A 25895-nucleotide genomic window follows, 5' to 3' on the forward strand; every position below is an offset into this window, starting at 1 on the left:
ATAATCTTGTTTCTCACGGTCTGAGAGTCATTTAGGTGCCTTTTACTGAGTAGCGGCTTCCGTCTGGCCACTACCATAAAGGCCTGATTGGTGGAGTGCTGCAAAGATGGTTGTCCTTCAGGAAGGTTCTCCCATCTCCACAGAAGAAATCTGTAGCTCTGTCAGAGTGACCATCAGGTTCTTGGTCTCCTCCCTGACCAAATCCCTTCTCCCCCGATTGCTCAGTTTGGCCGTGTGGCTAGTTTTAGGAAGAGTCTTGGTGGTTACAAACTTCTTCCATTTAAGAATGATGGAGGCCACTGTGTTCTTGGGGACCTTCAATGCTGCAGAAATGTTTTGGTACCCTTCCCCAGATCTGTGCCTTGACACAATCCTGTCTCGGAGCTCTACGGACAATTCCTTCGACCTCATGGCTTGGTTTTTTCGCTGACATGCACTGTCAACTGTGGGACCTTATATAGACAGGTGTGTGCCTTTCCAAATCATGTCCAAACAATTAAAAATTTACCCCAGGTGGATTCTAATCAAGTTGTAGAAACATCAAGGATGATCAATGGAAACAGGATGAACTTGAGCAAAATTTCAAGTCTCAACACAAATGGTCTGAATACTTATGTGAATAAGATTGTTCTGTTTTTTTATTTTTAATACATTTGCATTAAAAAAATAACTGTTTTCACTTCGTCATTATGGGGTATTGTGTGTAGGTTGAGGAGGAAAAAATTTATTCAATACATTTCAGAATAAGGCTGTAACGTAAAACAAAATGTGGAAAAAGTCAAGGGGTCTGAATACTTTCTGAATGCACTGTAGAAAAGAGTGACGAGCGCATTCAGATGAGTGTTCCCTGCCAAATGTCTTCACAATAAGACAAGCATAGGCTCATTCTGTTCAGGACAACCCAGTGTATGACACCATGTCATCTTGTAACTGTACATCAAGCAGAGTGATCATAAATGTTGATACTATGAAATTTGTTTTATGATATGGAAATGTGAAGTGCAGATTTAGACTAACGGGTGTTTGGCCTGCTTGTATGACATCAAAGTGGTATTGATTATAATCCTTAACGACTCAATATATTTTGAAAGATGAGACCTCTATTCAGAGCATTTCCTTTACTCAGACAACAACAAAAAACTGCAGGAGGTGGGGCAACTTCTTGTCACACACAGTGTTCACGTTCAGAACGGCTGTCTGTCAAAACCAATACTGAGCTGTAAAGCGGAGACCTTGAGTTGACATCATATATAGCATGTTTTTGTACACCCACTGCATTTCAATTTAGGCATTTATCAGCATCCAAATCTGCTATTTTAACCCTTATACGGGTATGAGTGTAAAGAGTTAACCAGGCAAGTCCATTAAGAACAACTTCTTATTTACAATGACGACCTGGCAAGGTATAGTATATCCCTTCCAGAAGGGAATGAGTATACTCTCCATAGTGAATAACAGCCATAAACTCAGCTGGGTACTTCTAGCAACCCAACTTCTCCTTCTAGGAAACTATTTGCCTTTGATTGGCCAAATTAAGCCCCTCCTTCAGCATGAGGTCATGTTCCATACTCTCTACTGACCACCCACCGCACCCCTGCCTCCCCTGCTCTAATGACAGTAAAGGGGGAGTTCAGTGGTGCCAACAGAAGCCCCAGCCCCTGGGACGGCACACACACACACACACACACACATCAGGGGAAGAGTAAAAACACCAACCATGGCCTCCCGAGTGGCGCAGTGGTCTAAGGAACTGCATCACAGTGCTAGCTGTGCCACTAGAGATTCTGGATTCAAGTCTAGGCTCTGTCGCAGCCGGCTGCGACCGGGAGACCCATGGGGCGGTGCACAATTGTCCCAGCGTCGTCTGGGTTAAGAGAGGGTTTGGCCGGCAGGGATGTCCTTGTCCCATCGCACACTAGCGTCTCCTGTGGCGGGCTGGGTCAAGTGCACGCTGACACGGTCACCAGGTGTACAGGGTTTCCTCCGACACATTGGTGTGGCTGGCTTCCGGGTTAAGTGGGCATTGTGTCAAGAATCAGTGCAGCTTGGTTGGGTTGTGTTTCGGAAAATGCACGCCTCTCCCGAGTCCGTACGCGAGTTGCAGCGATGACACAATTGGATACCACGAAAAAGGGGTAAAACATTTTTTTTTTCATAAATATATATATATTTTTTTAAAAGCAAAAAACAAACAAAAAAAAAAAACACTCAAAACGGAGCAGGGTTGAGCGACATGCTAATCCTGGGATGAAGGCGGGAGATCCCGTGCTGGTGGGACATTCCTGCTGTCACTCAGCTACCCCAGCCAGTTAAAACAGGTCCAGAGCCACAGAGTCCACCCACACACAGGTCAATCACACACACCTAAAAGGTCCACCAAATGTTGCTTGAAATCACCATGACGACTAAATCCAGGCAAAGTAAAGCACAGATTGAGAACATTTAAAAAACGTTTTATTTTATAGATTGTTAGTCACAGATGATTTGACAGACAGCTACCAGTTAGATGAGCAGGTAGGGTAGGATATCAATCTCTCTCAAGTGTAGGAGGAGATTGGTAGACTAACTCACCCGCCTATACTGGAAGTCATCTTGAAGCCTGTTCAGGGTCGCAGTTATGGAGAGGGGCCTTTTAATCGTGAGGTAGACATTTGTGAATGAACCTGTCAGAAAAAGCGAGATTAACAGGGAAATTACAGTACATGGCCTGAAACTAAAAATAATGTACAGTACCAGTCAAAAGTTTGGACACACCTACTCATTCAAGGGTTTTCCTTTATTTTTACTATTTTCTACACTATAGAATAATAGTGAAGACATCAAAACTATGAAATAACATATATGGGATCATGAAGAAACCAATTAAAAGTTATTTTGTGGAATTTCTTTCCAGGAAAGAAATTCCACAAAATAAGCCAATCAGTTGTGTTGTGACTCCTTCAAGACTGTTGGAAAAGCATTCCTCAAGAAACAAAATGTTGGACTCATCAGACCTGGGTCTTCCTTTCCTGTGGCGGTCCTCATGACAGCCAGTTTCATCATAGCGCTTGATGGTTTTTGCAAATGCACTTGAAGAAACTTTCCAAGTTGTTGAAATGTTTCGTATTGACTGACCTTCTTGTCTTAAAGTAATGATGGACTGTCATTTCTCTTTGCTTATTTGAGCTGTTCTTGCCATTATATGGTATTTTACCAAATAGAGCTCTCTCTGTATACCACCCCGACCTTGTCACAACACAACTGATTGGCTCAAACTCATTAAGAAGGATAGAAATTCAACACATTAACTTTTAACAAGGCACAAATGTTAATTGAAATGCATCCCAGGTGACTACCCTACTGTGTATGTGTGTGTGAGATATATATATATATATATACTGCTCAAAAAAATAAAGGGAACACTTAAACAACACAATGTAACTCCAAGTTATTCACCCTTCTGTGAAATCAAACTGTCCACTTAGGAAGCAACACTGATTGACAATACATTTCACATGCTTTTGTGCAAATGGAATAGACAACAGGTGGAAATTATAGGCAATTAGCAAGACACCCCCAATAAAGGAGTGGTTCTGCAGGTGGTGACCACAGACCACTTCTCAGTTCCTATGCTTCCTGGCTGATGTTTTGGTCACTTTTGAATGCTGGCGGTGCTTTCACTCTAGTGGTAGCATGAGACAGAGTCTACAACCCACACAAGTGGCTCAGGTAGTGCAGCTCATCCAGGATGGCACATCAATGCGAGCAGTGGCAAGAAGGTTTGCTGTGTCTGTCAGCGTAGTGTCCAGAGCATGGAGGCGCTACCAGGAGACAGGCCAGTACATCAGGAGACGTGGAGGAGGCCATAGGAGGGCAACAACCCAGCAGCAGGACCGCTACCTCCGCCTTTGTGCAAGGAGGAGCAGGAGGAGCACTGCCAGAGCCCTGCAAAATGACCTCCAGCAGGCCACAAATGTGCATGTGTCTGCTCAAACGGTCAGAAACAGACTCCATGAGGGTGGTATGAGGGCCCGACGTCCACAGGTGGGGGTTGTGCTTATAGCCTAACACCGTGCAGGACGTTTGGCATTTGCCAGAGAACACCAAGATTGGCAAATTCGCCACTGGCGCCCTGTGCTCTTCACAGATGAAAGCAGTGAGCACATGTGACAGACGTGACAGAGTCTGGAGACGCCGTGGAGAACGTTCTGCTGCCTGCAACATCCTCCAGCATGACCGGTTTGGCGGTGGGTCAGTCATGGTGTGGGGTGGCATTTCTTTGGGGGGCCGCACAGCCCTCCATGTGCTCGCCAGAGGTAGCCTGACTGCCATTAGGTACCGAGATGAGATCCTCAGACTCCTTGTGAGACCATATGCTGGTGCGGTTGGCCCTGGGTTCCTCCTAATGCAAGACAATGCTAGACCTCATGTGGCTGGAGTGTGTCAGCAGTTCCTTCAAGAGGAAGGCATTGATGCTATGGACTGGCCCGCCCGTTCCCCAGACCTGAATCCAATTGAGCACATCTGGGACATCATGTCTCGCTCCATCCACCAACGCCACGTTGCACCACAGACTGTCCAGGAGTTGGCGGATGCTTTAGTCCAGGTCTGGGAGGAGATCCCTCAGGAGACCATCCGCCACCTCATCAGGAGCATGCCCAGGAATTGTAGGGAGGTCATACAGGCACGTGGAGGCCACACACACTACTGAGCCTCATTTTGACTTGTTTTAAGGACATTACATCAAAGTTGGATCAGCCTGTAGTGTGGTTTTCCACTTTAATTTTGAGTGTGACTCCAAATCCAAACCTCCATGGGTTGATAAATTGGATTTCCATTGATTATTTTTGTGTGATTTTGTTGTCAGCACATTCAACTATGTAAAGAAAAAAGTATTTAATAACATTATTTCATTCATTCAAATCTACGATGTGTTATTTTAGTGTTCCCTTTATTTTTTTGAGCAGTGTATATATATAAAATAAATAGATAAATAGATATATATATATATATATATATATATATATATATATATATATATATATATATATATATATATATATAGTTGAAGTCGGAAGTTTACATACACTTAAGTTGGAGACATTAAAAATCATTTTTCAACCAATCCACAAATTTCTTGTTAACAAACTATAATTTTGGCAAGTCGGTTAAGACATCTACTGTGTGCATGACAAGTAATTTTTCCAACAATTGTTTACAGACAGATTATTTCCCTGCATCACAATTCCAGTGGGTCAGAAGTTTACATACACTAAGTTGACTGTGCCTTTAAACAGCTTGGAAAATTCCAGAAAATGATATCACGGCTTTAGAAGCTTCTGATAGCTTCTGATAGGCTAATAGACATCATCTGCGTACCTGTGGATGTATTTCAAGGCCTACCTTCAAACTCAGTGCCTCTTTGCGTGACATCATTGGAAAATCAAAATAAATCAGCCAAGACCTCAGAAAAAATGTATAGACCTCCACAAGTCTGGTTCATCCTTGGGAGCAATTTCCAAATGCCTGAAGGTACCACGTTCATCTGTACAAACAATAGTACGCAAGTATAAACACCATGGGACCACGCAGCTGTCATACCCCTCAGGAAGGAGACGCGTTCTGTCGCCAAGAGATGAACGTACTTTGGTGCGAAAAGTGCAAATCAATCCCAGAACAACAGCAAAGGACCTTGTGAAGATGCTGGACGAAACAGGTACAAAAGTATCTATATCCACAGTAAAAAGAGTCCTATTTCAACATAACCTGAAAGGCCACTCAGCAAGGAAGAAGCCACTGCTCCGAAACCACCATAAAAAAGACAGACTACGGTTTAAAACTGCACATGGGGACAAAGATCATACTTTTTGGAGAAATGCCCTCTGGTCTGATGAAACAAAAAAAGAACTGTTTGGCCATAATGACCATCATTATGTTTGGAGGAAAAAGGGGGGAGGCTTGCAAGCCGAAGTACACCATCCCAACAGTGAAGCACGGGGCGGCAGCATCATGTTGTGGGGGTGCTTTGCTGCAGGAGGGACTGGTGCACTTCACAAAATAGATGGCATCATGAGGGAGGAAAATTATGTGGATATATTGAAGCAACATCTCAAGACATCAGTCAGGAAGTTAAAGCTTGGTCGCAAATTGGTCTTTCAAATAGACAATGACCCCAAGCATACTTCCAAAGTTGTGGCAAAATGGCTTAAGGACAACAAAGTCAAGGTATTGGAGTGGCCATCACAAAGCCCTGACCTCAATTCTATAGAACATTTGTGGGCAGATCTGAAAAAGCGTGTGCGAGCAATGAGGCCTACAAACCTGACTCAGTTACACCAGCTCTGTCAGGAGGAATGGGCCAAAATTCACCCAACTTATTGTGGGAAGCTTGTGGAAGGCTACCCTAAAACGTTTGACCCGAGATAAACAATTTAAAGGCAATGCTACCAAATACTAATTGAGTGTATGTAAACTTCTGATCCACTGGGAATGTGATGAAAGAAATAAAAGCTGAAGTAAATCATTCTCTCTACTATGATTCTGATATTTCACATTCTTAAAATAAAGTGGTGATCCTAACTGACCTAAGACAGGGAAATTTTACTAGGATTAAATGTCAGGAATTGTGAAAAACTGAGTTTAAATGTATTTGGCTGAGGTGTATGTAAACTTCCGACTTCAACTGTGTGTGTGTGATATATATATATATATATATATATATACTGCTCAAAAAAATAAAGGGAACACTTAAACAACACATTCTAGATCTGAATGAAAGAAATAATCTTATTAAATACTTTTTTCTTTACATAGTTGAATGTGCTGACAACAAAATCACACAAAAATAATCAATGGAAATCCAATTTATCAACCCATGGAGGTCTGGATTTGGAGTCACACTCAAAATTAAAGTGGAAAACCACACTACAGGCTGATCTAACTTTGATGTAATGTCCTTAAAACAAGTCAAAATGAAGCTCAGTAGTGTGTGTGGCCTCCACGTGCCTGTATGACCTCCCTACAACGCCTGGGCATGCTCCTGATGAGGTGGCGGATGGTCTCCTGAGGGATCTCCTCCCAGACCTGGACTAAAGCATCCGCCAACTCCTGGACAGTCTGTGGTGCAACGTGGCGTTGGTGGATGGAGCGAGACATGATGTCCCAGATGTGCTCAATTGGATTCAGGTCTGGGGAACGGGGGGGCCAGTCCATAGCATCAATGCCTTCCTCTTGCAGGAACTGCTAACACACTCCAGCCACATGAGGTCTAGCATTGTCTTGCATTAGGGTGAACCCAGGGCCAACTGCACCAGCATATGGTCTCACAAGGGGTCTGAGGATCTCATCTCGGTACCTAATGGCAGTCAGGCTACCTCTGGCGAGCACATGGAGGGCTGTGCGGCCCCCCAAAGAAATGCCACCCCACACCATGACTGACCCACCGCCAAACCGGTCATGCTGGAGGATGTTGCAGGCAGCAGAACGTTCTCCACGGCGTCTCCAGACTCTGTCACGTCTGTCACGTGCTCAGTGTGAACCTGCTTTCATCTGTGAAGAGCACAGGGCGCCAGTGGAGAATTTGCCAATCTTGGTGTTCTCTGGCAAATGCCAAACGTCCTGCACGGTGTTGGGCTGTAAGCACAACCCCCACCTGTGGACGTCAGGCCCTCATACCACCCTCATGGAGTCTGTTTCTGACCGCTTGAGCAGACACATGCACATTTGTGGCCTGCTGGAGGTAATTTTGCAGGGCTCTGGCAGTGCTTCTCCTGCTCCTCCTTGCACAAAGGCGGAGGTAGCGGTCCTGCTGCTGGGTTGTTGCCCTCCTACGGACTCTTCCACATCTCCTGATGTACTGGCCTGTCTCCTGGTAGCGCCTCCATGCTCTGGACACTACGCTGACAGACACAGCAAACCTTCTTGCCACAGCTCACATTGATGTGCCATCCTGGATGAGCTGCACTACCTGAGCCACTTGTGTGGGTTGTAGACTCCGTCTCATGCTACCACTAGAGTGAAAGCACCGCCAGCATTCAAAAAGTGACCAAAACATCAGCCAAGAAGCATAGGAACTGAGAAGTGGTCTGTGGTTATCACCTGCAGAACCACTCCTTTATTGGGGGTGTCTTGCTAATTGCCTATAATTTCCACCTGTTGTCTATTCCATTTGCACAACAGCATGTGAAATGTATTGTCAATCAGTGTTGCTTCTTAAGTGGACAGTTTGATTTCACAGAAGTGTGATTGACTTTGAGTTACATTGTGTTGTTTAAGTGTTCCCTTTATTTTTTTGAGCAGTATATATATATATATATATATATCTCACACAGAATACCCCACAGCCTCTATTCCTGAAGGGCAGCAGCACCCGGCCCAACCTTACCTCCTGTCTAGCAGACTGTGTGGGAGGATGAGGAGTGTGGTGTAGGATGAAGGTCCACCCTATGTGTAGGCACTGTGGGGATGGCAGAGGTCTGTGTGCCCCCTAGGGGAGGGGGGAAGTTACAAGAGTCACTGGGAGGATCCTTTGTCAAAGGCCAGTGGTTGTCAACGGCTCCTTGCTGAGCTGAGCATTCCACCGTGCTCGGCTGTGGACGTACCACATGACAGCTACATCGGATGCTCTAACTGGTTACAAAACAGAAGACATTACATGAGTTAACCTGTAAAGTGTTCTATTTACTCAAGCCCGATTCAACCATAGACAAGAACCTACGGTACAGAGGCTATCTGAAATGAATTTATTCGATAAATGTTAAATGGCAAAAATTCCACTTAGCATATCAGGGGGCTAAGCAGAGCTATATGTTTAGAACAGAGCAGAGGTGAGCACTTACCGATCACATGGTTTGTCTGGAGCCGCTATGGCACTGGAATAGAAAAGAGACGTTTTCCTTCAGGGATCTAAAATAAGAAAACACACACATCCTTAAACCCTGCAACAGACACACAAATAACCTTACATATAGACGTACACATGACCTTATATCCTTAGTGATGACGCATGATTATGGAAAAGCTGATTCAACCGATCGCTGCAGCTGTACATAGCCCATCTGTAAATAGCCCACCCAATCTAACTACCTCATCCCCATATTGTTTTTATGACTTTTCTGCTCTTTTGCACACCAGTACTTCTACATCATCATCTGCTCATCTATAACTCCAGTGTTAATTTGCTAAACTGTAATTACTTCACTACTGTGGCCTATTTTTTGCCTTACCTCCTCACGCCATTTGCACACACTGTATATAGACTTTCTTTTTTTCTATCGTGTTACTGACTGTACGCTTGTTTATTCCATGTGTAACTCTGTGTTGTTGTTTGTGTCGCAGTGCTTTGCTTTATCTTGGCCAGGTCGCAGTTGTAAATGAGAACTTGTTCTCAACTAGTTTACCTGGTTAAATAAAGGTGAAATAAATTAAAAGAGCCAGAAAGGTCATGACAGCCACAGCCTCAAATACGCAACCAAAAACACAAACTGGCATGATAAAATCCTGGTTTAGACACAGGCCCTAGTCTCTAAACTGGTTAGGGATCCTAATCATGCCTATTTGTGCCAATGCAAGGACGTCAACAGTGGAGCTCGACTGACCAATATAAATCTGTAATAGTGAGCTGAACATATTTTTGGGAAAGAAAGAGAGCGACCAAGAGAAACAAAGACACAGAGACAGACATTGGGGTGTGGTGGCTGTGGCGGAGTGTCTAGGTGAATGAGGGGAGCGCTGGGAAATCTATAGAGCATCTACAGATGGACTACCCAAATAAAGTGTGACCCCAAGTGCCTGAAAGGAAGGGGGAGGGGCCATTGTCACAGCCCATTGACTTCAGCTATGCCCATTTTTCTGCTCTCTGGATGTGACTTAAATGCAAGTAAAACTAAATGCATGCTATTCAATCAATCACTGCCCGCACCTGCCCGCCCGTCCAGCATCACTACTCTGGACGGCTCTGACTTAGAATACGTGGACAACTACAAATACCTAGGTGTCTGGTTAGACTGTAAACTCTCCTTCCAGACTCATATTAAGCATCTCCAATCCAAAATTAAATCTAGAAAAAGCCACCTTCACTCACGCTGCCAAACATACCCTCGTAAATCTGACCATCCTACCAATCCTCGACTTCGGCGATGTCATCTATAAAATAGCCTCCAACACTCTACTCAACAAATTGGATGCAGTCTATCACAGTACCATCCGTTTTGTCACCAAAGCCCCATACACTACCCACCACTGCGACCTGTACGCTCTCGTTGGTTGGCCCTCACTTCATACTCGTCGGCAAACCCACTGGCTACAGGTTACCTACAAGTCTCTGCTAGGTAAAGCCCCGCCTTATCTCGCCTTATCTCAGCTCACTGGTCACCATAGCAGCACCCACTCGTAGCACGCGCTCCAGCAGGTATATCTCACTGGTCACCCCCAAAGCCAATTCCTCCTTTGGTCACCTTTCCTTCCAGTTCTCTGCTGCCAATGACTGGAATGAACTGCAAAACAAACAAAAAAAATAGTAAAAACAAATTACTAAAAAAAAAAAAATCACTGAAGCTGGAGACTCATATCTCCCTCACTAGCTTTAAGCACCAGCTGTCAGAGCAGCTCACAGATCACTGCACATAGCCCATCTGTAAACAGCCCATCTACCTCATCCCCATACTGTATTTATTTATTTATTGCTCCTTTGCACCCCAGTATCTCTACTTGCACATTCATCTTCTGCACATCTACCATTCCAGTGTTTAATTGCTATATTGTAATTACTTCGCCACCATGGCCTATTTATTGCCTTAACTCCCTTATCTTACCTCATTTGCACTCACTGTATATAGACTTTTTGTTTTCTTTTTTTCTACTGTATTATTGACTGTATGTTTTGTTTATTCCATGTGTAACTCTGTTGTTGTATGTGTCGAATTGTTATGCTTTATCTTGGCCAGGTCGCAGTTGCAAATGAGAACTTGTTCTCACCTAGCCTACCTGGTTAAATAAAGGTGAAATAAATAAAAAACAGATACATTTGACCTGCACAAGCAGCAGGACACACAGGCTCTCACACCACAAACACATCACACAGAGAACGACGACTCTGTCCATAACATAAAATGTGAGGGTCTCTGTCGATAACATAAGGTTACAGGTTTAATAAATTCTCAACATGACCATGTATGTAACAGCAGCAGCAGAGTTTCTATCCACCTTATGTAACCTGGCAACAACGGCGCCATCTGATTGGTCCAGAAACCGATGGGTTGGGCCAGAGCCAGAACACGTGGACAAGCAGCGATTTGAAAATTGGTCATTGGCTTTGATACTCATTGGTTAGAGATGCTCAAAAATCGCTGTTGACGCCTCTCGTCACCACAAACGACTTCAATGATGGCCGTCTCACACTCAAGCATGTGGCAAACAACAGAGCAGCGGAAGAAATGAGTGTGAGTGATCAGGCTATAAATAAAGTGCACAGAATTGAAAGATATGGTAATTTCATGGTGGGGAAAAACATTGAAAAATGTGTTTTCGTAGTATAAGCACTCGGAAGCCGACATTAGCATAATTAGCATTCCCATAAAGTTAACATGGCAGGTTAGCTAGTTAGCTTTGAGGCACAACAGAAAATATCCTAATGTTATTTACATAAAACATTTTGGCACTGTTTGTCTTTTGTCATTGATATTCTGCATTAACGACATTGTCCAGTCAAGCATTGATTGAAAAAAATATGTCTAACATTTAAAATGTTTTCATACATTTTCCTCAACAGATAATAATTAACATATTTCAGATTCTGTGCACATTATTTAATAGTTTTGACAAATGTAATTCATATTTTACAATGGTTTTTCTTGTGTGTCAATGCGCAGGAATTTGAAAGACAAACGCGTTCAAAATAGCTTGGGTCAAGTGGGCAGGGCTACATAAGGGGAATATGGGTCACAGCAAGTGAGTGGTGTCTCATCTCACCTACAGCTTTTGGAGGGGTAATCAGACCAAAGCAGAGAGCACTGTTTCATTCATACACTGTTCTTTTAAAAGCTGACAATCACTAAAACTTTGTCAACACTGAAAAGAGTCAGTGTTGACAGTGGGAAAAGACATGCAGACAAAGCATTATGTGAGAGCAGAGGAATGATAGGAAGTAGGGTTAATAGCAACATTTCTGTTTCCTTTAAAGCAGCAATAGTTGCAGTAGCAGCAGCAACACAAGCGGTAGCTGCAGCAAAAAGCTGTGCTTGTATAACTGCACTCAGTGCTTCACTGACCTGCTGACACAATGACCTACTTTCTTCCTCCTTCCCCTTTAAACTTCATCACAGCTCCACAGGCAGCCAATAACAGAGCACTTTCAGTCACCGTAAAACCCTGAGCAGCCAACCAGTGAGCAGAGTATGTCACCATGAGCCCTGAACAACCAATCAAGTCCCTAACCGGCATTTTACAACATTTGGAAGCCAATCACACAGTAACCAAATGCATCCTGGCTTCCCCGGGGCAGTAGTGAGACAAAGGAACTACGAAGAGAAGAGATGGAGGGAAATGGAAAATGAATTGTTGGAAGGGAAAGAGAAATGTTTAAAGAAGCCACTCAAATCACTGACGCCGCAAATGTTCTCTTTCTCCCTCATATACACCCAAACAGATAAATACACCTCCCACACAGAAGCCCCTTCATCATTTCTCAGTAGCCTCAAATACATAGCTTCTCGCACTCACAAAATCTCACCATTTCTACACACACAAATTGTGCTGATGTGCTGTGCGTGAAGTGGATCCTCGGTGCCGCTTGTCGTCACGCACTCATAGCGACGGTGCCCATCGGCAAAGCCATAGCAACCGCCCGCGCCTTGCAGGGTAAAAATAGCCTAGCTGAATTCCTCTACAGTTGAGACTCCATCACGGAGTGAGCCTCCCCTATTCTAAAATAGAGCAGAGAGAGAATCCCTTTATATCTGGCTGAGGCTGCCCTATGATGGTCTAACTACCGCAGAGAGGACCTACCTCCATCACTGGATGCTGCTTGCTAGCAGTCTAAACCATCCATTACCGTTTGAGTGTTCCGTAATGCTATAGAGAAGAGACTGTCTCCATACGTGTGCTTTCTATGTTATACAGTAGAAACTCCCTGTTTTTAATGAGAGAGAGAGACTCAATCACCAAGCATGCCCACCCCCTGCCATTATACAGCAGAAACTCTTTCCATCAAGGAAAGTGCTTTCCCCATTCTGGTCTAGAATAATTGTAAAAATAAAACAGGGTTAAAATGAATATAGCAGGGTAAACAGAGCAGAACAAAGGAATACAGAAAATAAAGGTAAGGAAAACAGAACCAAAAAAAACGTACCTAGATTAAACAAAAAAATCTGATCCGGATCATATGGACCTTGGCATACAGAACGGGTCCTCTCTAAACTGAGCCTAAGCCTGTATGTACCAGTCCTGACACCTGAAACCAATGAGGATTTGTGGTCCATTTATTAATGAGTGGGTAGGAAAGCCCGAGTGTCGACATCTGAAAAGTAGCAGCAGGGAGCTTACAGTAGGGATGGGAAAAATGAGTCCGCCATAGCCATAGAAACGGGTCCATCGGCTCGCATCGCCAACATTTAAAACCTTCAGACAATAAACTGGAGGAGAGGTTGTGCTCTATGGCTGCGTTGACACAGGCAGCCCAATTCTGATACATTTTTTTCACTAATTGGTCTTTTGACCAATCAGATCAGCTCTGATATGATGTGAAATGATCTGATGTGATTGGTCAAAAGACCAATTAGTGGGAAAAAAATATCAGAATTGGGCTGCCTGTGTAAACGCAGCTATTGTGGCAGAGAATCCCTCATTAATCTAATGCAGTCAAAAACCACCAACGAGCATCAACACATTCACTGCTGGGAACTGCAACCAAATACACATTTACACACACTTTGCATATACAACTTCTCTCTCTCCCGCTATCAGATCGGAGGCTGCACCTCTCCCTGTTAATCACGTTCAGACAATAAGAGAGGGTGTGCCTGCTACAGTGCACACTGTAGTTAATGGCTTATAATTAGTAGGCTGACATTTCCAAGAAAACAGAGAATACAGTGGATTTCTTGGTAAGTGGAGTTACTGACAAACAGCAGCAGGCTTGATTCTTCTGATGGTCATTGACCCATACTGTAGCTGGGCTTAGGCTAAAGCCTAGGTCTGGAGCTATTCCTCTATCCATGCTGCTACCCAGTGCCCTGCCCACCCCAGCCAGTCTCTCCACCACTGGGCAGCTGAAACCCCCCAAAGTTGGGCAGCTGAAGCCCCCCAGAGCTGGGCAGCCAGCTGTGTTCCACCCAAGAACATACATCCGCAGCCCCGGGCAGCACAAAAGGAGTCTTTGCTTGCATGTGTCCCACAGCCCACAGACAGGAATGTCTGAGAGTAGAGCAGTGGTTTCCACCAGCAGCGGGAGAAGGGAGAGGCTGGCAGGGGTCCCACCACTGTCCCACAGGGGCCTGAACCATACCAAGGGTCCCGCACTGCAGCCAACTGGGTCAGTGGGGTTAAAAAAAAGAGAGAAAGAGGGGGAATGAGCACTGCCAGGCCAGCACATGAAAGGAGGAAATGAAAAGATGCCATGCCAACTGGTCACCACCTACTCCCATATGCATCATGAGTGTAGGCCTACATGAGCGTTTTTCTCTGCATGTGAAAAAGTCCTGCAGACACGCCTGGTCCAAAGGTAGTCTTTATTGGCTGGGGTCAAACAGACTAACAAAAACATTTCCAATTTCATAGTCACCTGCTACACTAGCATGACTCATCAGACAACAGAGTCAACAAACACCTCACCTACTGCACACACCTATGGCAACAATACCTCCATGACACTGATTCTCAACACGGGGGCCCCACATGGGTGCATCCTCAGTTCCCTCCTGTACTCCCTGTGTACCTGGGCACGCCCCCATCCTCAAATCTAATTTTATTGGTCACATACACATATTTACCAGATGTTATTGGGGGTGTAGCAAAATGCTTATGTTCCTAGCTCCAACAGTGCAGTAGTATCTAACAATTCACTCATCTAAAAGTAAAAGAATAGAATAAAGAAATATATAAATATTAGGACAAGCAATGTCAGAGTGGCATTGACTAAAACACAGTAGAATAGAACACAGTATACACATGAGATGAGTAAAACAGTATGTAAACATTATTAAAGTGACTAGTGTTCTATTATTAAAGTGACCACTGATTCCATGTCTATGTTTATAGGGCAGCAGCCTCTAAGGTGCAGGGTTGAGTAGCCGGGTTGAGACAGAAGCTGTTTTTCAGTCTCTCGGCCCCAGCTTTGATGCACCTGTACCGACTTCGCCTTCTGGACGATAGCCGGGTGAACAGGCAGTGGCTCGGGTGGTTGATGTTCTTGATGATCTTTTTGGCGAGCCTGTGACATCGGGTGCTGTAGGTGTCCTGGAGGGCAGGCAGTGTGCCCCCGGTGATGCATTGGGCAGACCGTACCACCCATTGGTGAGCCCTGCGGTTGCAGGCTGTGCGCCCCCGGTGATGCATTGGGCAGACCGTACCACCCATTGGTGAGCCCTGCGGTTGCAGGCTGTGCAGTTGCCATACCAGGCGGTGATACAGCTTGACAGAATGCTCTCAATTGTGCATCTGTAAAAGTTTCAGAGGGTCTTAGGGGCCAAGACAAATTTCTTCAGCCTCCTGAGGTTGAAGAGGTGAGTACAGGAGGGGGCTGAGCACACACCCTTGTGGGGCCCCTGTGATGAGGATCACATAGTGGAGGTGTCGTTTCCTACCTTCACCATCTGGGGGCGGCCCGTCAGGAAGTCCAGGACCCAGTTGCACAGGGCGGGGTTCAGACCCAGGGCCCCGAGCTTAATGATGAATTTGAAGGGTACTATGGTGTTAAATGAACAGCGTTCCTACATAGGTATTCCTCTTGTCCAGATGGGATAGGGCAGTGTGCATTGCGATGGCGATTGAATCGTCTGTGGATCTATTGAGTCGGTAAGGGAAATTAAGTGTGTCTAGGGTGTCAGGTAAGGTGGAGGTAATATGATCTGTCATGACGTTGGTCTGTTGGGGGAGGTTTATGACCCCCATAAATACCTTTCCCCTTTTCTCTCTTTCTACTTTATAGAGTTGACTCTTGTAAAGCCTTTGTAACAAAAAGAGTCTGGTAACATCAAAAGGTGGGAAACGGAACCATACCAAACTCTGCTCACTCAGAGGCCCCGCCCAAGTGAACAGACATTGGTTGTAAACTATGAAACAAGCCCTTCTTTCACCACTATATAAACCCGTTGACGAAAATTAAACTTTCTGTTCCAAGGACGTGAGGACTTGACGTTGAAAGGACAAAGATCACCTACAGAACTAAGCCAACCTCCGCGTGAGCTCTGGTTGAACGACAAGAACCTAATGAAATTAGCATCGAATTTCAACGTGAAGATGACGATCAACACGACGAAAGGATGAATTTCGACTATACCAGCCAGAATATAGCACGAGCTTAAAAGTATGGCAACTTGGTTTGAACTCTGATTCACTCCAGAAGTGATACCTCCTAGCCGTTGAATTAGCAGCAGCCGCTGTAAACGTGGGCTATGAAAGGACGGACGACGTATCCAGTCTAACACACACACACACACACACACACACACACACACACACACACACACACACACACACACACACACACACACACACACACAACGATACTACAACGTAACCAGTTTACCACCAGAGACATTCTTCAGAGGACAAGAGATCCATGCTGGACAACCCGGCTTTCTATCTACGACCAATCTACCGAAGCGCAGCTCAGAGTAAATATTTATTGCACTTTCCTTTTTCAAATGGCCGGTTATTTAGAATGCATAAGATACTATATTTACGATAGCATAGCTGCCTACGGCCCGATAGAGACAAAATCTTTTTGTTCCTCAGTCTTCCCGCTCTTTCACTCTAACCCAACCCCCTTTCTTTGTGTAACCAGCCATCATATCTGTTCCGTCCGCAAGGGACATTTTCCTTTATGGCATAATTTGTAGTCAATGTATGATCCATTCTGTGTAGATGTAATTCTGTGTGATTATTTATGTATTTAGTAAATAAATAATTAACCCCAAATTTTGTATTGCTGATTCAACTTGTTAGCCAGGGTTCGTAAATTCCAAGAATTTACAACTTTCAGATGAGACTGAATAAGGTGAGGATTAAATATTGACTGCTACTGATGTAAAAGATTACTAGGTCTTTAAGAGTTTATTCGGAAGATAACAGCTCTATAATCATTCTTTCATGGTGCCCCGACTTTCTAGTTAATTACATTTACCTGATTAGCTTAGTCAGGTAATATTAATTACAGAGAAATTATTTTATAGAATAGCATTTCATATCACTTAATCCGACATAGCCAAAGACACGACAGATCCTTAACTAGCCTCTCAAAGTACTTCATAATGACAGAAGTGAGTGCTTCGCGGCGATAGACATTTCGTTCAGTTGACTTTGCTTTCTTTGGTACAGGAACAACTGTGGACATCTTGATGCAAGTGGGGACAGCAGACTGTGATAGGGAGAGATTGAATATGCCCGTAACACTACAGCCAGCTGGTCTGCACATGCTCTGAGGACGCGGCTTGGGATGCTGTCTGGGCCGGGTTAACATGCCTTGTGAGGGTTAACACGCTTTAATGTCTTACTCACGTCGGCCACGGAGAATGAGAGCCCACAGTACTTGGGAGCGGGCCGCGTCGGTGGCACTGTGTGATCCTCAAAACGGGCGAAGGCATTTAGCTTGTCTAGGAGCAAGACGTCCTCAACGTGGCTGGTTTTCCCTTTGTAATCTTGTGATGGTCTGTAGACCCTGCCACATACGTCTCATGTCTGAGCTGTTGAATTGCAACTCCACTTTGTCTCTGTACTGACGTTTTGCTTGTTTGATTGCCTTACGGAGGGAATAACTACACGGTTTGTTTTCAACCATATTCTCAGTCACGTTGCCATGGTTAAATGCGGTGGTTCGCGCTTTCAGTTTTGCGAGAATGTTGCCATCCATCCACGGTTTGGGTAGGTTTTAATAGACACCGTGGGAACAACATCCCTATACACTTCCTGATGAACTCAGTCACGGTGTCCGGGTAAACATCAATGTTATTCTCTGAAGCTACCCGGAACATATCCCAGTTCGCATGATGAAAACAATCTTGAAGCATGTATTCCTATTGGTCAGACCAGACTTGAATAGTCCTTAGCACGGGTACTTCCTGTTCAAGTTTCTGCCTATTGGAAGGGAGGAGCAAAATGGAGTTGTGATCTGATTTGCCAATTGGAGGGTGGGGGATTGCCTTGTAGGTGAGTAGCAGGGACCTAATGTTTTTCCTAAGCGAGTACTACAGTCAATGTGTTGATAGAACTTCGGTAGAGTTTTTCTCAAAATGGGATTTGTTAAAATCCCCAGCACCAGTAAATGCAGCCTCGGGATGTAGTTCCCAGTTTGCATAAAGTCCAGTGTAGTTCCTTGAGGGCCGTTGTGGTATCGGCTTGAGGGGGAATATACACGGCTGTGACTATAACTGAAGAGTATTCTCTTGGAAGGTAATATGGTCGGCATTTTATTGTGAGGTATTCTAGGTCGGGTGAACAAAAAGGACTTGAGTTTCTGTATGTTATCACAATCACACCATGAGTAGTTAATCATGAAACATACACCCCTGCCTTTCTTCCCAGAGAGTTCTTTATTCCTGTCTGCACGATGAACTGAGAACTCAGATGGCTGTATGGATGGGGAGAGAGCCATGATTCTGTATGTTACAGTCCCTGATGTCTCTCTGGAAGGAGATCCTCGACCTGAGCTTGTCTACTTTATTGTCCAGAGACTGAACATTAGCGAGTAATCTAATCGGAAGCGGTGGATGGTGTGCCCGCCTCCTGAGTCGGACTAGAAGTCCACCCCGAATACCCCTTCTCTGCCGACGGCGTCTTGGAGCAGCCTCTGGGATAAGTTCAATTGCCCTGGGGGGTACGAACAAAGGATCCAATTCTGGAAAGTCGTATTCCTGGTCATCAACGGGATCAAAAACTAAGTTCCTCAGCGTACACATCTCCAAGGAGCTGAGATGGTCAAACCACACCAACACCATGGTGAACTAGTCACGACAGAGTCTTCAACCTCAGGATGCTGAAGAAATGTAGACTGTCTCCGAGGGCACTTCTTGTTCTACAGGGGCACCATCGAGAGCATACTGTCGGGCTGCATCACAGCCTGGTACGGCAACTCCACAGCCAGGGACCGCAAAGCACTACAGAGGGTGGTACGCTCAGCCAAACACTGCCTGCCTATGACAATTAAACTTCTAATCTAATCATCATAAAAACACTGGAGTGCACAGCAGCATATAGGCTAGCATCACAGCCAATGGTGATGATGATCAGGGATGTCAATTTATCAAAGCCTCAGTTTTGAGCCTTTAATCCCAATACTTGTTGCTTAGTTTTCTTCCAAAATCCGTTTGCCACATACATCCCAAAAGGTTTAAATTTACCCTACAGATGACCAACTACAGCCCAGCAACAATGTATTCCTGCTGAGATCAACTCCATTAGGCCTAATGTTCATATCATCAAGCTCAGTCATGGGGCTGAATGGAGGGAGGGTGGAAGGAGACATCAGTTCAGTGGTTGTCTGTCTGCTGTAGCCCAGACAGTGAGATCATTGGCTATAGGGGAAATTCCCACAGTTACAGACTGCTGAATGAGGAAGAGTGTGCTCTCTGGAGATGCAAGATACAGATAGACTGCTCTGGCAAAGTCATCAAGGAGCCCTCAGTATGTCCAAGCTTTCTAAGACTAGTCTATATCATATCACTACACCAACAACACAAACAAAAACAAGTACAACAGTAGACAATCACACCAACATCAGAAACAGTATACAATAGATGTTTTACCTATTTATCTCAAGATATTCAGGCTATCATAATTTTTTTGGGTTTATATTTTTGTTGTTTTAAAAATCAGGCCATGATCCCAAAACACTTACGTAACACCATTTTCACTTATTACCTGGACACATTTTACCAACGACTTTACTTTGGCAAACCCAAAGACCAGCACTGAGAAACCCATCCCCCAATTGGCTGCCACATAGCTAGATCATCAAATCTAAATTACATATACACATAACTTAAATTCGTCACAGCGTTTATGCAGAAATTATTCAGACCGTCACACCAATGGTGCCAGTCTAAATTGAATCCTTGCATACAGACTGTACATTCCTCAAAATCCATGCAGCCTTTTTCCTCATCTCCTTACTTCCTTCACTTTAAGAGATGCCTTGTAAGGCAACTAACCCTCTGCAGCCTGTGATCTCAGCACATCCGCCTTGTTCAAAACGTCCACATGGAAAATAGCAACAAAAAAAAGGCCAATGATAATCACACTCAAATGATATCAAGATTGCCCTGTGGTTTGGGATAGTCTACATGGTAGGAATATGAAACAGTTGTTACCTAACATTCTTGTGACGTGACCCTCCTGAAGCTTCTCAAATGTCCTTGTGACCAGCCAAAGAAACAAACAATGTATCGTGCCAGAATGCAGTCTTTAGCAGGCAGAGACCCAGAGGGAATTGGATACTAGCCTAATACAATCCACTATTTGGGAAAACAGCCTCAAAACACCCATCACATTCTTTAAGTCCGCAGTTTTGGTTTATATTAATCCAATAAGCTGTTGGACCGAGGATGGTGTTATGGTGTCGATTTGGGTTTCATCGGCGTTGGCTGTGGTGGACTGTGTATGTTTTCAGAGGACAAGGTGGTGCCATGTGAGAGAAGCGCAGTGCTGACGGTTCTGTTCTAGAACAGAAATTTGGCTAAAGGCTTGCTATTCCAGACAATGGTCAAAGACGTGAAATATTGTTGTCGGTGACGAAAGCTTTGGTGCTGTGCTATAACAAATGTAATTTCAGGCAGCACCACAATAGCGTACAAATGCCATAGACAGGCTTATGCTAGAAGAAAAGGCCATCTGCGTCCATTTCTGCCTGAACATCATGACATAGAGTGGTCAGTTCGCATCAAACAGTTGACATTCATCCCAAGAAGAGAGGTGGTGTACCACACTGAGTTAGACCTAGATACATTACTGGGAAAAAAACACCTCTATACCTAAAAAGGGGACAGAAGTGTCAAGTAGGCTTATTGGAACGAGCTGGATTTGCATATTAGCCTCCATTCTACTGGAAGATCATAATGAAAATGAGGGTAAGTTCAGAGTAGCTACACAAGGGATGTGGGCTTACAGCTATACTACCACGTGCCTGTTTCTATCTCTCCTCACTCTGCCACCTTTAAAAAGGACATTCTGTTTGTGTGTTTCCTCATTAATTATTTCCAACAAAGTCATCACACCCCCACATCATGGATCAATTCCCGAACTCCACAGCTTATTATGTACACATTTCATAAAGGTTTGGATCGATTGTTTAACACTGCAATTGATTTCAAGAGAGTCAAAGGTCTTTTGCAGTGAAGAACTAGTAACACGCTCCAAGATCAAAAGCCCTAAGGACATAGTACTCAGGCTGTAATGTAACTGTAGTCGGTGGGCATACGATCTGAGCTGCCATGCCCTGCTGCAGTGAATCAACTGTCAGGTTCAGCTTAGAGATCCCTAGGCTGTTGTGTTGTGCTTCTGTAAAAGCAAAAGACTGGCAATCAACTAGCCAGCTAATTCACCCCACCTTCAAATCAATGGGACTTGTAACAGAGAGCATCCTGACTCATTGCATCACTGCCTGGTACGGCAACTGCTCGGCCTCCGACCGCAAGGCACTACAGAGGGTAGTGTGTAAGGCCCAGTACATCACTGGGGCTAAGCTGCCTGCCATCCAGGACCAGGTGGTGTCAGAGGAAGGCCCTAAAAATTGTCAAAGACCCCAGCCATCCCAGTCATAGACTGTTCTCTCTACTACCACATGGCAAGTGGTACCGGAGTGCCAAAAGGCGTCTCAACAGCTTTTACCCCCAAGCCATAAGACTCCTGAACAGGTAATCAAATGGCTACCCGGACTATTTGCATTGTGTGCCCCCCCCCCCCAACCCCCAACCCAACCGCTCTTTTACGCTGCTGCTACTCTCCGTTTATCATATATGCATAGTCACTTTAACTATACATTCATGTACATACTACCTCAATTAGTGCCCCCGCACATTGGCTAACCGGGCTATCTGTATTGTGTCCCGCCACCCACCACCCGCCAACCCCTCTTTTACGCTACTGCTACTCTCTGTTCATCATATGTATAGTCACTTTAACCATATCTACATGTACATACTACCTCAATCAGCCCGACTAACCGGTGCCTGTATATAGCCTCGCTACTGTTATAGCCTCACTACTGTTATTTTTCACTGTCTTTTTACTGTTGTTTTTATTTTTTACCTATTTCACCTAATACCTTTTTTTATTTTTTATTTTTTTATTTAATTGCACTGTTGGAAAGAGCCTGTAAGTAAGCATTTCACTGTAAGGTTTACACCTGCTATTTTCGGCACACGTGACAAATAAACTTTGATTTGATTTGACTTAATCTTGGCATCAAATGAACAACATCATACGTCACTCCATCTGAGGGCAGCTAATATTGTATGCCGGAGTCTAGGTGTCAAAATGCACATCGCCTCAAACATATTTCCTTACTGTGCAGTTTCTAAGAATACAAGGTTTAGGCAAAGAAATAAACAGTGTACTATTTGGGGAGTGACTGACACACCTAACTTGGCCACAGTCAAACCAAAAGTCACTGTGCAGTTTCTAGAATTCAGACAACAGGCTACTGTGCAGCAGGTTATGGCTTCCTGCCCAATATTGTGTGAGAGCTGTGACGTGGCACCCAATGATGGTTTGAGGGAAGAGAGCTGCCAAGGGCCATAAAGACCATGCTCTGTGCAGTACTCAAGGACAACTTCTCCACGAACTCCTAAACACAAACAACAACACTAAGGTCACTCAGACAAGTCACACGGACACAACACTAAAGATATCACAAGATGCAGGGCAAAGTATGTATCTCTAGTACTGTCAACAAAACAGATACAGCTCAGAGTGGATAACTATTAAGAATGATAAGAATGTGTATGCTCTGATGAAGGTCTTGCAACTGAAAGCTTAGCCTAATTAAATTAGTGCATTGATCCTGAGTGTGCGGAATCTTTATTTCATTACGGAATAAGAATTACTAACCATGGCCTGCCCTCAACTTGTTCAACTATAGAGCCACTGAACAACTTGTTATTCCATTTGCGTGGTTAAATGGATGTTTCAGCATTGGTTACACGCTGCGTCCGTCAGTGCAGATATTGGATCGGCATAAGTCAGAGGGCAACTTATCAATAACAGATGACGTATCCATCCTGGACTAGACAAACATTGGCCATTGTTAGATGATACTGGGCAATTCCATGGTAACAGAGTGCAGATGCAAAGTTTAGTAACAATGACTGCACAACCAGTGCATCACTCTGTTACTAAAATTGTGTATAGAGTTGTATGGTTTGTTTAACTTTGCAATCATTGGTTTTTGTTTAACGTACATTTTAAAGTGAAAAATCACTGTTACCTACCATGGAATTGCTTGTTTTACAGCTGATTAAGAAACATATCGGTATGTTTTCAAGGCTGTCCAACACTACTGAGCATCACAGGAGCCAGTGAACCCAAATTGCCTTTGTCAGGCATTCCGTGCATAAATAAACAACATTTGTAGTCTACATCAAGGCAGTAAAATAATAGAATGAAGATGGTCAGATAGTTCTAGTAAACCAATCAGTTGAGTAACCTATAGCCATTTAGACTTTTACCAGTTGAATACATTGTAGCCGAGTCAAAAGCCATATACACTGAACAAAAATATCAACTCAACACATAGTGTTGATTTCATGAGCTGAATTTTTTTTTTAAAGACCAGAAATGTTTCAAATTTCTCTCAAAATCTCCACCAATTTGAGCATTGCTACTTTGCCAAGATAATCCATTCACCTGACAGGTGTGGCATATCAAGAAGCTGATTAAACAGCATGATCATTACACAAGTGCACCTTGTGCTGGGGACAATAAAAGGCAACTCTAAAATGTGCAGTTTTGTCAAACAACACAATGCCACAGATGTCTCAAGTTGAGGGAGCGTGCAATTGGCATGCTGACTGCAGGAATGTCCACCAGAGCTGTTGCCAGAGAATTGAGAGTTAATTTCTCTACCATACGCTGAGGAGTATTTCTGTCTGTAATAAAGCCATTTTGTGGGGGAAAACTAATTCTGATTTGCTGGGCCTGGCTCCCCAGTGGGTGGGCCTATGCCCACCAAGGCCCACCCATGGCTGCACCCCTGTCCAGTCATGTGAATTCCATAGATTAGGGCCTGATGAATTTATTTTAATTGACTGATTTCATTATATGATGTGTAACTCAGTAAAATATTTGAAATTGTTTCATGTTGCATTTATATTTGTGTTCAGTATACATGCTCAAAATGTTGCTTACAAGAGCCACTGTATCTGCTTACAACTATAAGTGGTCTGGATTTTTTTTACCCATAGCCTACATTGTGTATTTTTCTCAAATGTTCCAAACTGCAGCTATTTAGTTTACTGGTGCACAATGCGCCAGTAAACTATGAGCCAAAATCCGAGGTTCGAATTGTAACTGTAGCTCATTCTTGATTACAGTGTCCATTATGCCCATTGGCAGCATATCTGATCACTGACAAACCCATTCAAGCTCATGCTAAATGTTCATCCCCGTTATAGACAACTGATTTCCTCTGCATAATATTGATTGGAATTCCTCACTGGATCAACCCGCTCGCTACGTTTACAGGTTGCGTCCGCGGAACCTGGGTGAAAATGTTCTGGGTAACTTGGATTTGTTTCACACGGGAGAGCCCAAATCCATGAGAAAGCATCCGATTGCACAGTAAAAACGTAACAATCGCATCCACAGCTAATGGCCACTTCGCTGCACAACCGCAGCGTTCAACCCCAAAATGACCATCGCTAGAAATTACTGTGAAACAGACGCAACTGTGCTGTCATTCCAAACGCGCACCCGAAACCAACTGCGCGTTTCATCACTCCAAAACAGCGGTCACTGCGAGCAACCAGGTTAAATATAGAAACAAAGTTAACACATTATGCGACAGATATATCAACAATATTACAGAAGATTGTAAACATACGAAACCCGAGGATTATTTAAACAGCAAAAACATCTGCGGCATTCTGCTGCTCACTCTCCGGTATTTGTAGCCTAGATTATGAATGTGGGTCACCAGGCCTTCTGAATCAAGCAAACATAGCAACAACAAAAAAACATCTCCGTTTACTCCTCTTCAATATGACTGCGTCCGCACTATGACAGGCGCGTTTCCAAATTATTGTGGATTTTGTCGGTGAAAATGTAATTCTTACCTTCTCTGTTCATCGGGATTTTCCTGCTCCTTGTTTTTCTGCGCTGGGTTGAACTGGAGTTGGATAAACAGCAGGGCCTACCGCGGTCTCCTGACGCGCATGCGCATTTTTACTGAGCATTCAATTTGGCACAATAAACTCATCAATATCTTACAAATATTGTAAGACGTTTGAGTGAATTATGTTTCGCTTAGATAATAACACAAAGCATATAGCCTAGCACAACAACCATAACCATAATAGTTTTGTTGTTGAATTATTATATTTTTGGAAAGAAGTAGCCTATACATTTTGGAGGCACTTCAAGAAAGTGTTCTGCGTATAGGCATATATACGGAATTATTAACTTTAAAGTCAACATGGATAAATGGCTAATTTAGTATTTTATCGGAATATTAAATACAAAACCAGATGTTTCATATAAATCCTATATATTCA

General features: G+C 43.9%; 1 protein-coding gene across 11 annotated transcripts in view; it reads right to left on the bottom strand.

Moving 5' to 3' along the window:
* LOC106560272 (circadian locomoter output cycles protein kaput) overlaps positions 1 to 25558 on the bottom strand; it is a 50677-nt gene extending 25119 nt beyond the window's left edge. For 7 of the 11 annotated variants that reach the window (XM_045687679.1, XM_045687677.1, XM_014122997.2 and 4 more), the window contains exons 1-4: positions 25458 to 25558; positions 8817 to 8883; positions 8363 to 8607; positions 2572 to 2663 (exon numbers count right to left, since the gene is read on the bottom strand). In XM_045687679.1, coding sequence (XP_045543635.1) covers positions 2572 to 2591 — 20 coding nt within the window. In that variant the 5' untranslated portion in view covers positions 2592 to 2663; positions 8363 to 8607; positions 8817 to 8883; positions 25458 to 25558. Of the gene's footprint in view, positions 1 to 2571; positions 2664 to 8362; positions 8608 to 8816; positions 8884 to 10366; positions 10411 to 10433; positions 10473 to 25457 lie in introns of those variants that run through there. The other 4 variants (XM_014122990.2, XM_014122994.2, XM_014122993.2 and 1 more) reach the window with 4 other exon arrangements.
* Positions 25559 to 25895: the final 337 nt, after the last annotated feature.

Source organism: Salmo salar, chromosome ssa10 (assembly GCF_905237065.1).
Source record: "Salmo salar chromosome ssa10, Ssal_v3.1, whole genome shotgun sequence".
NCBI lineage: Eukaryota > Metazoa > Chordata > Actinopteri > Salmoniformes > Salmonidae > Salmo > Salmo salar.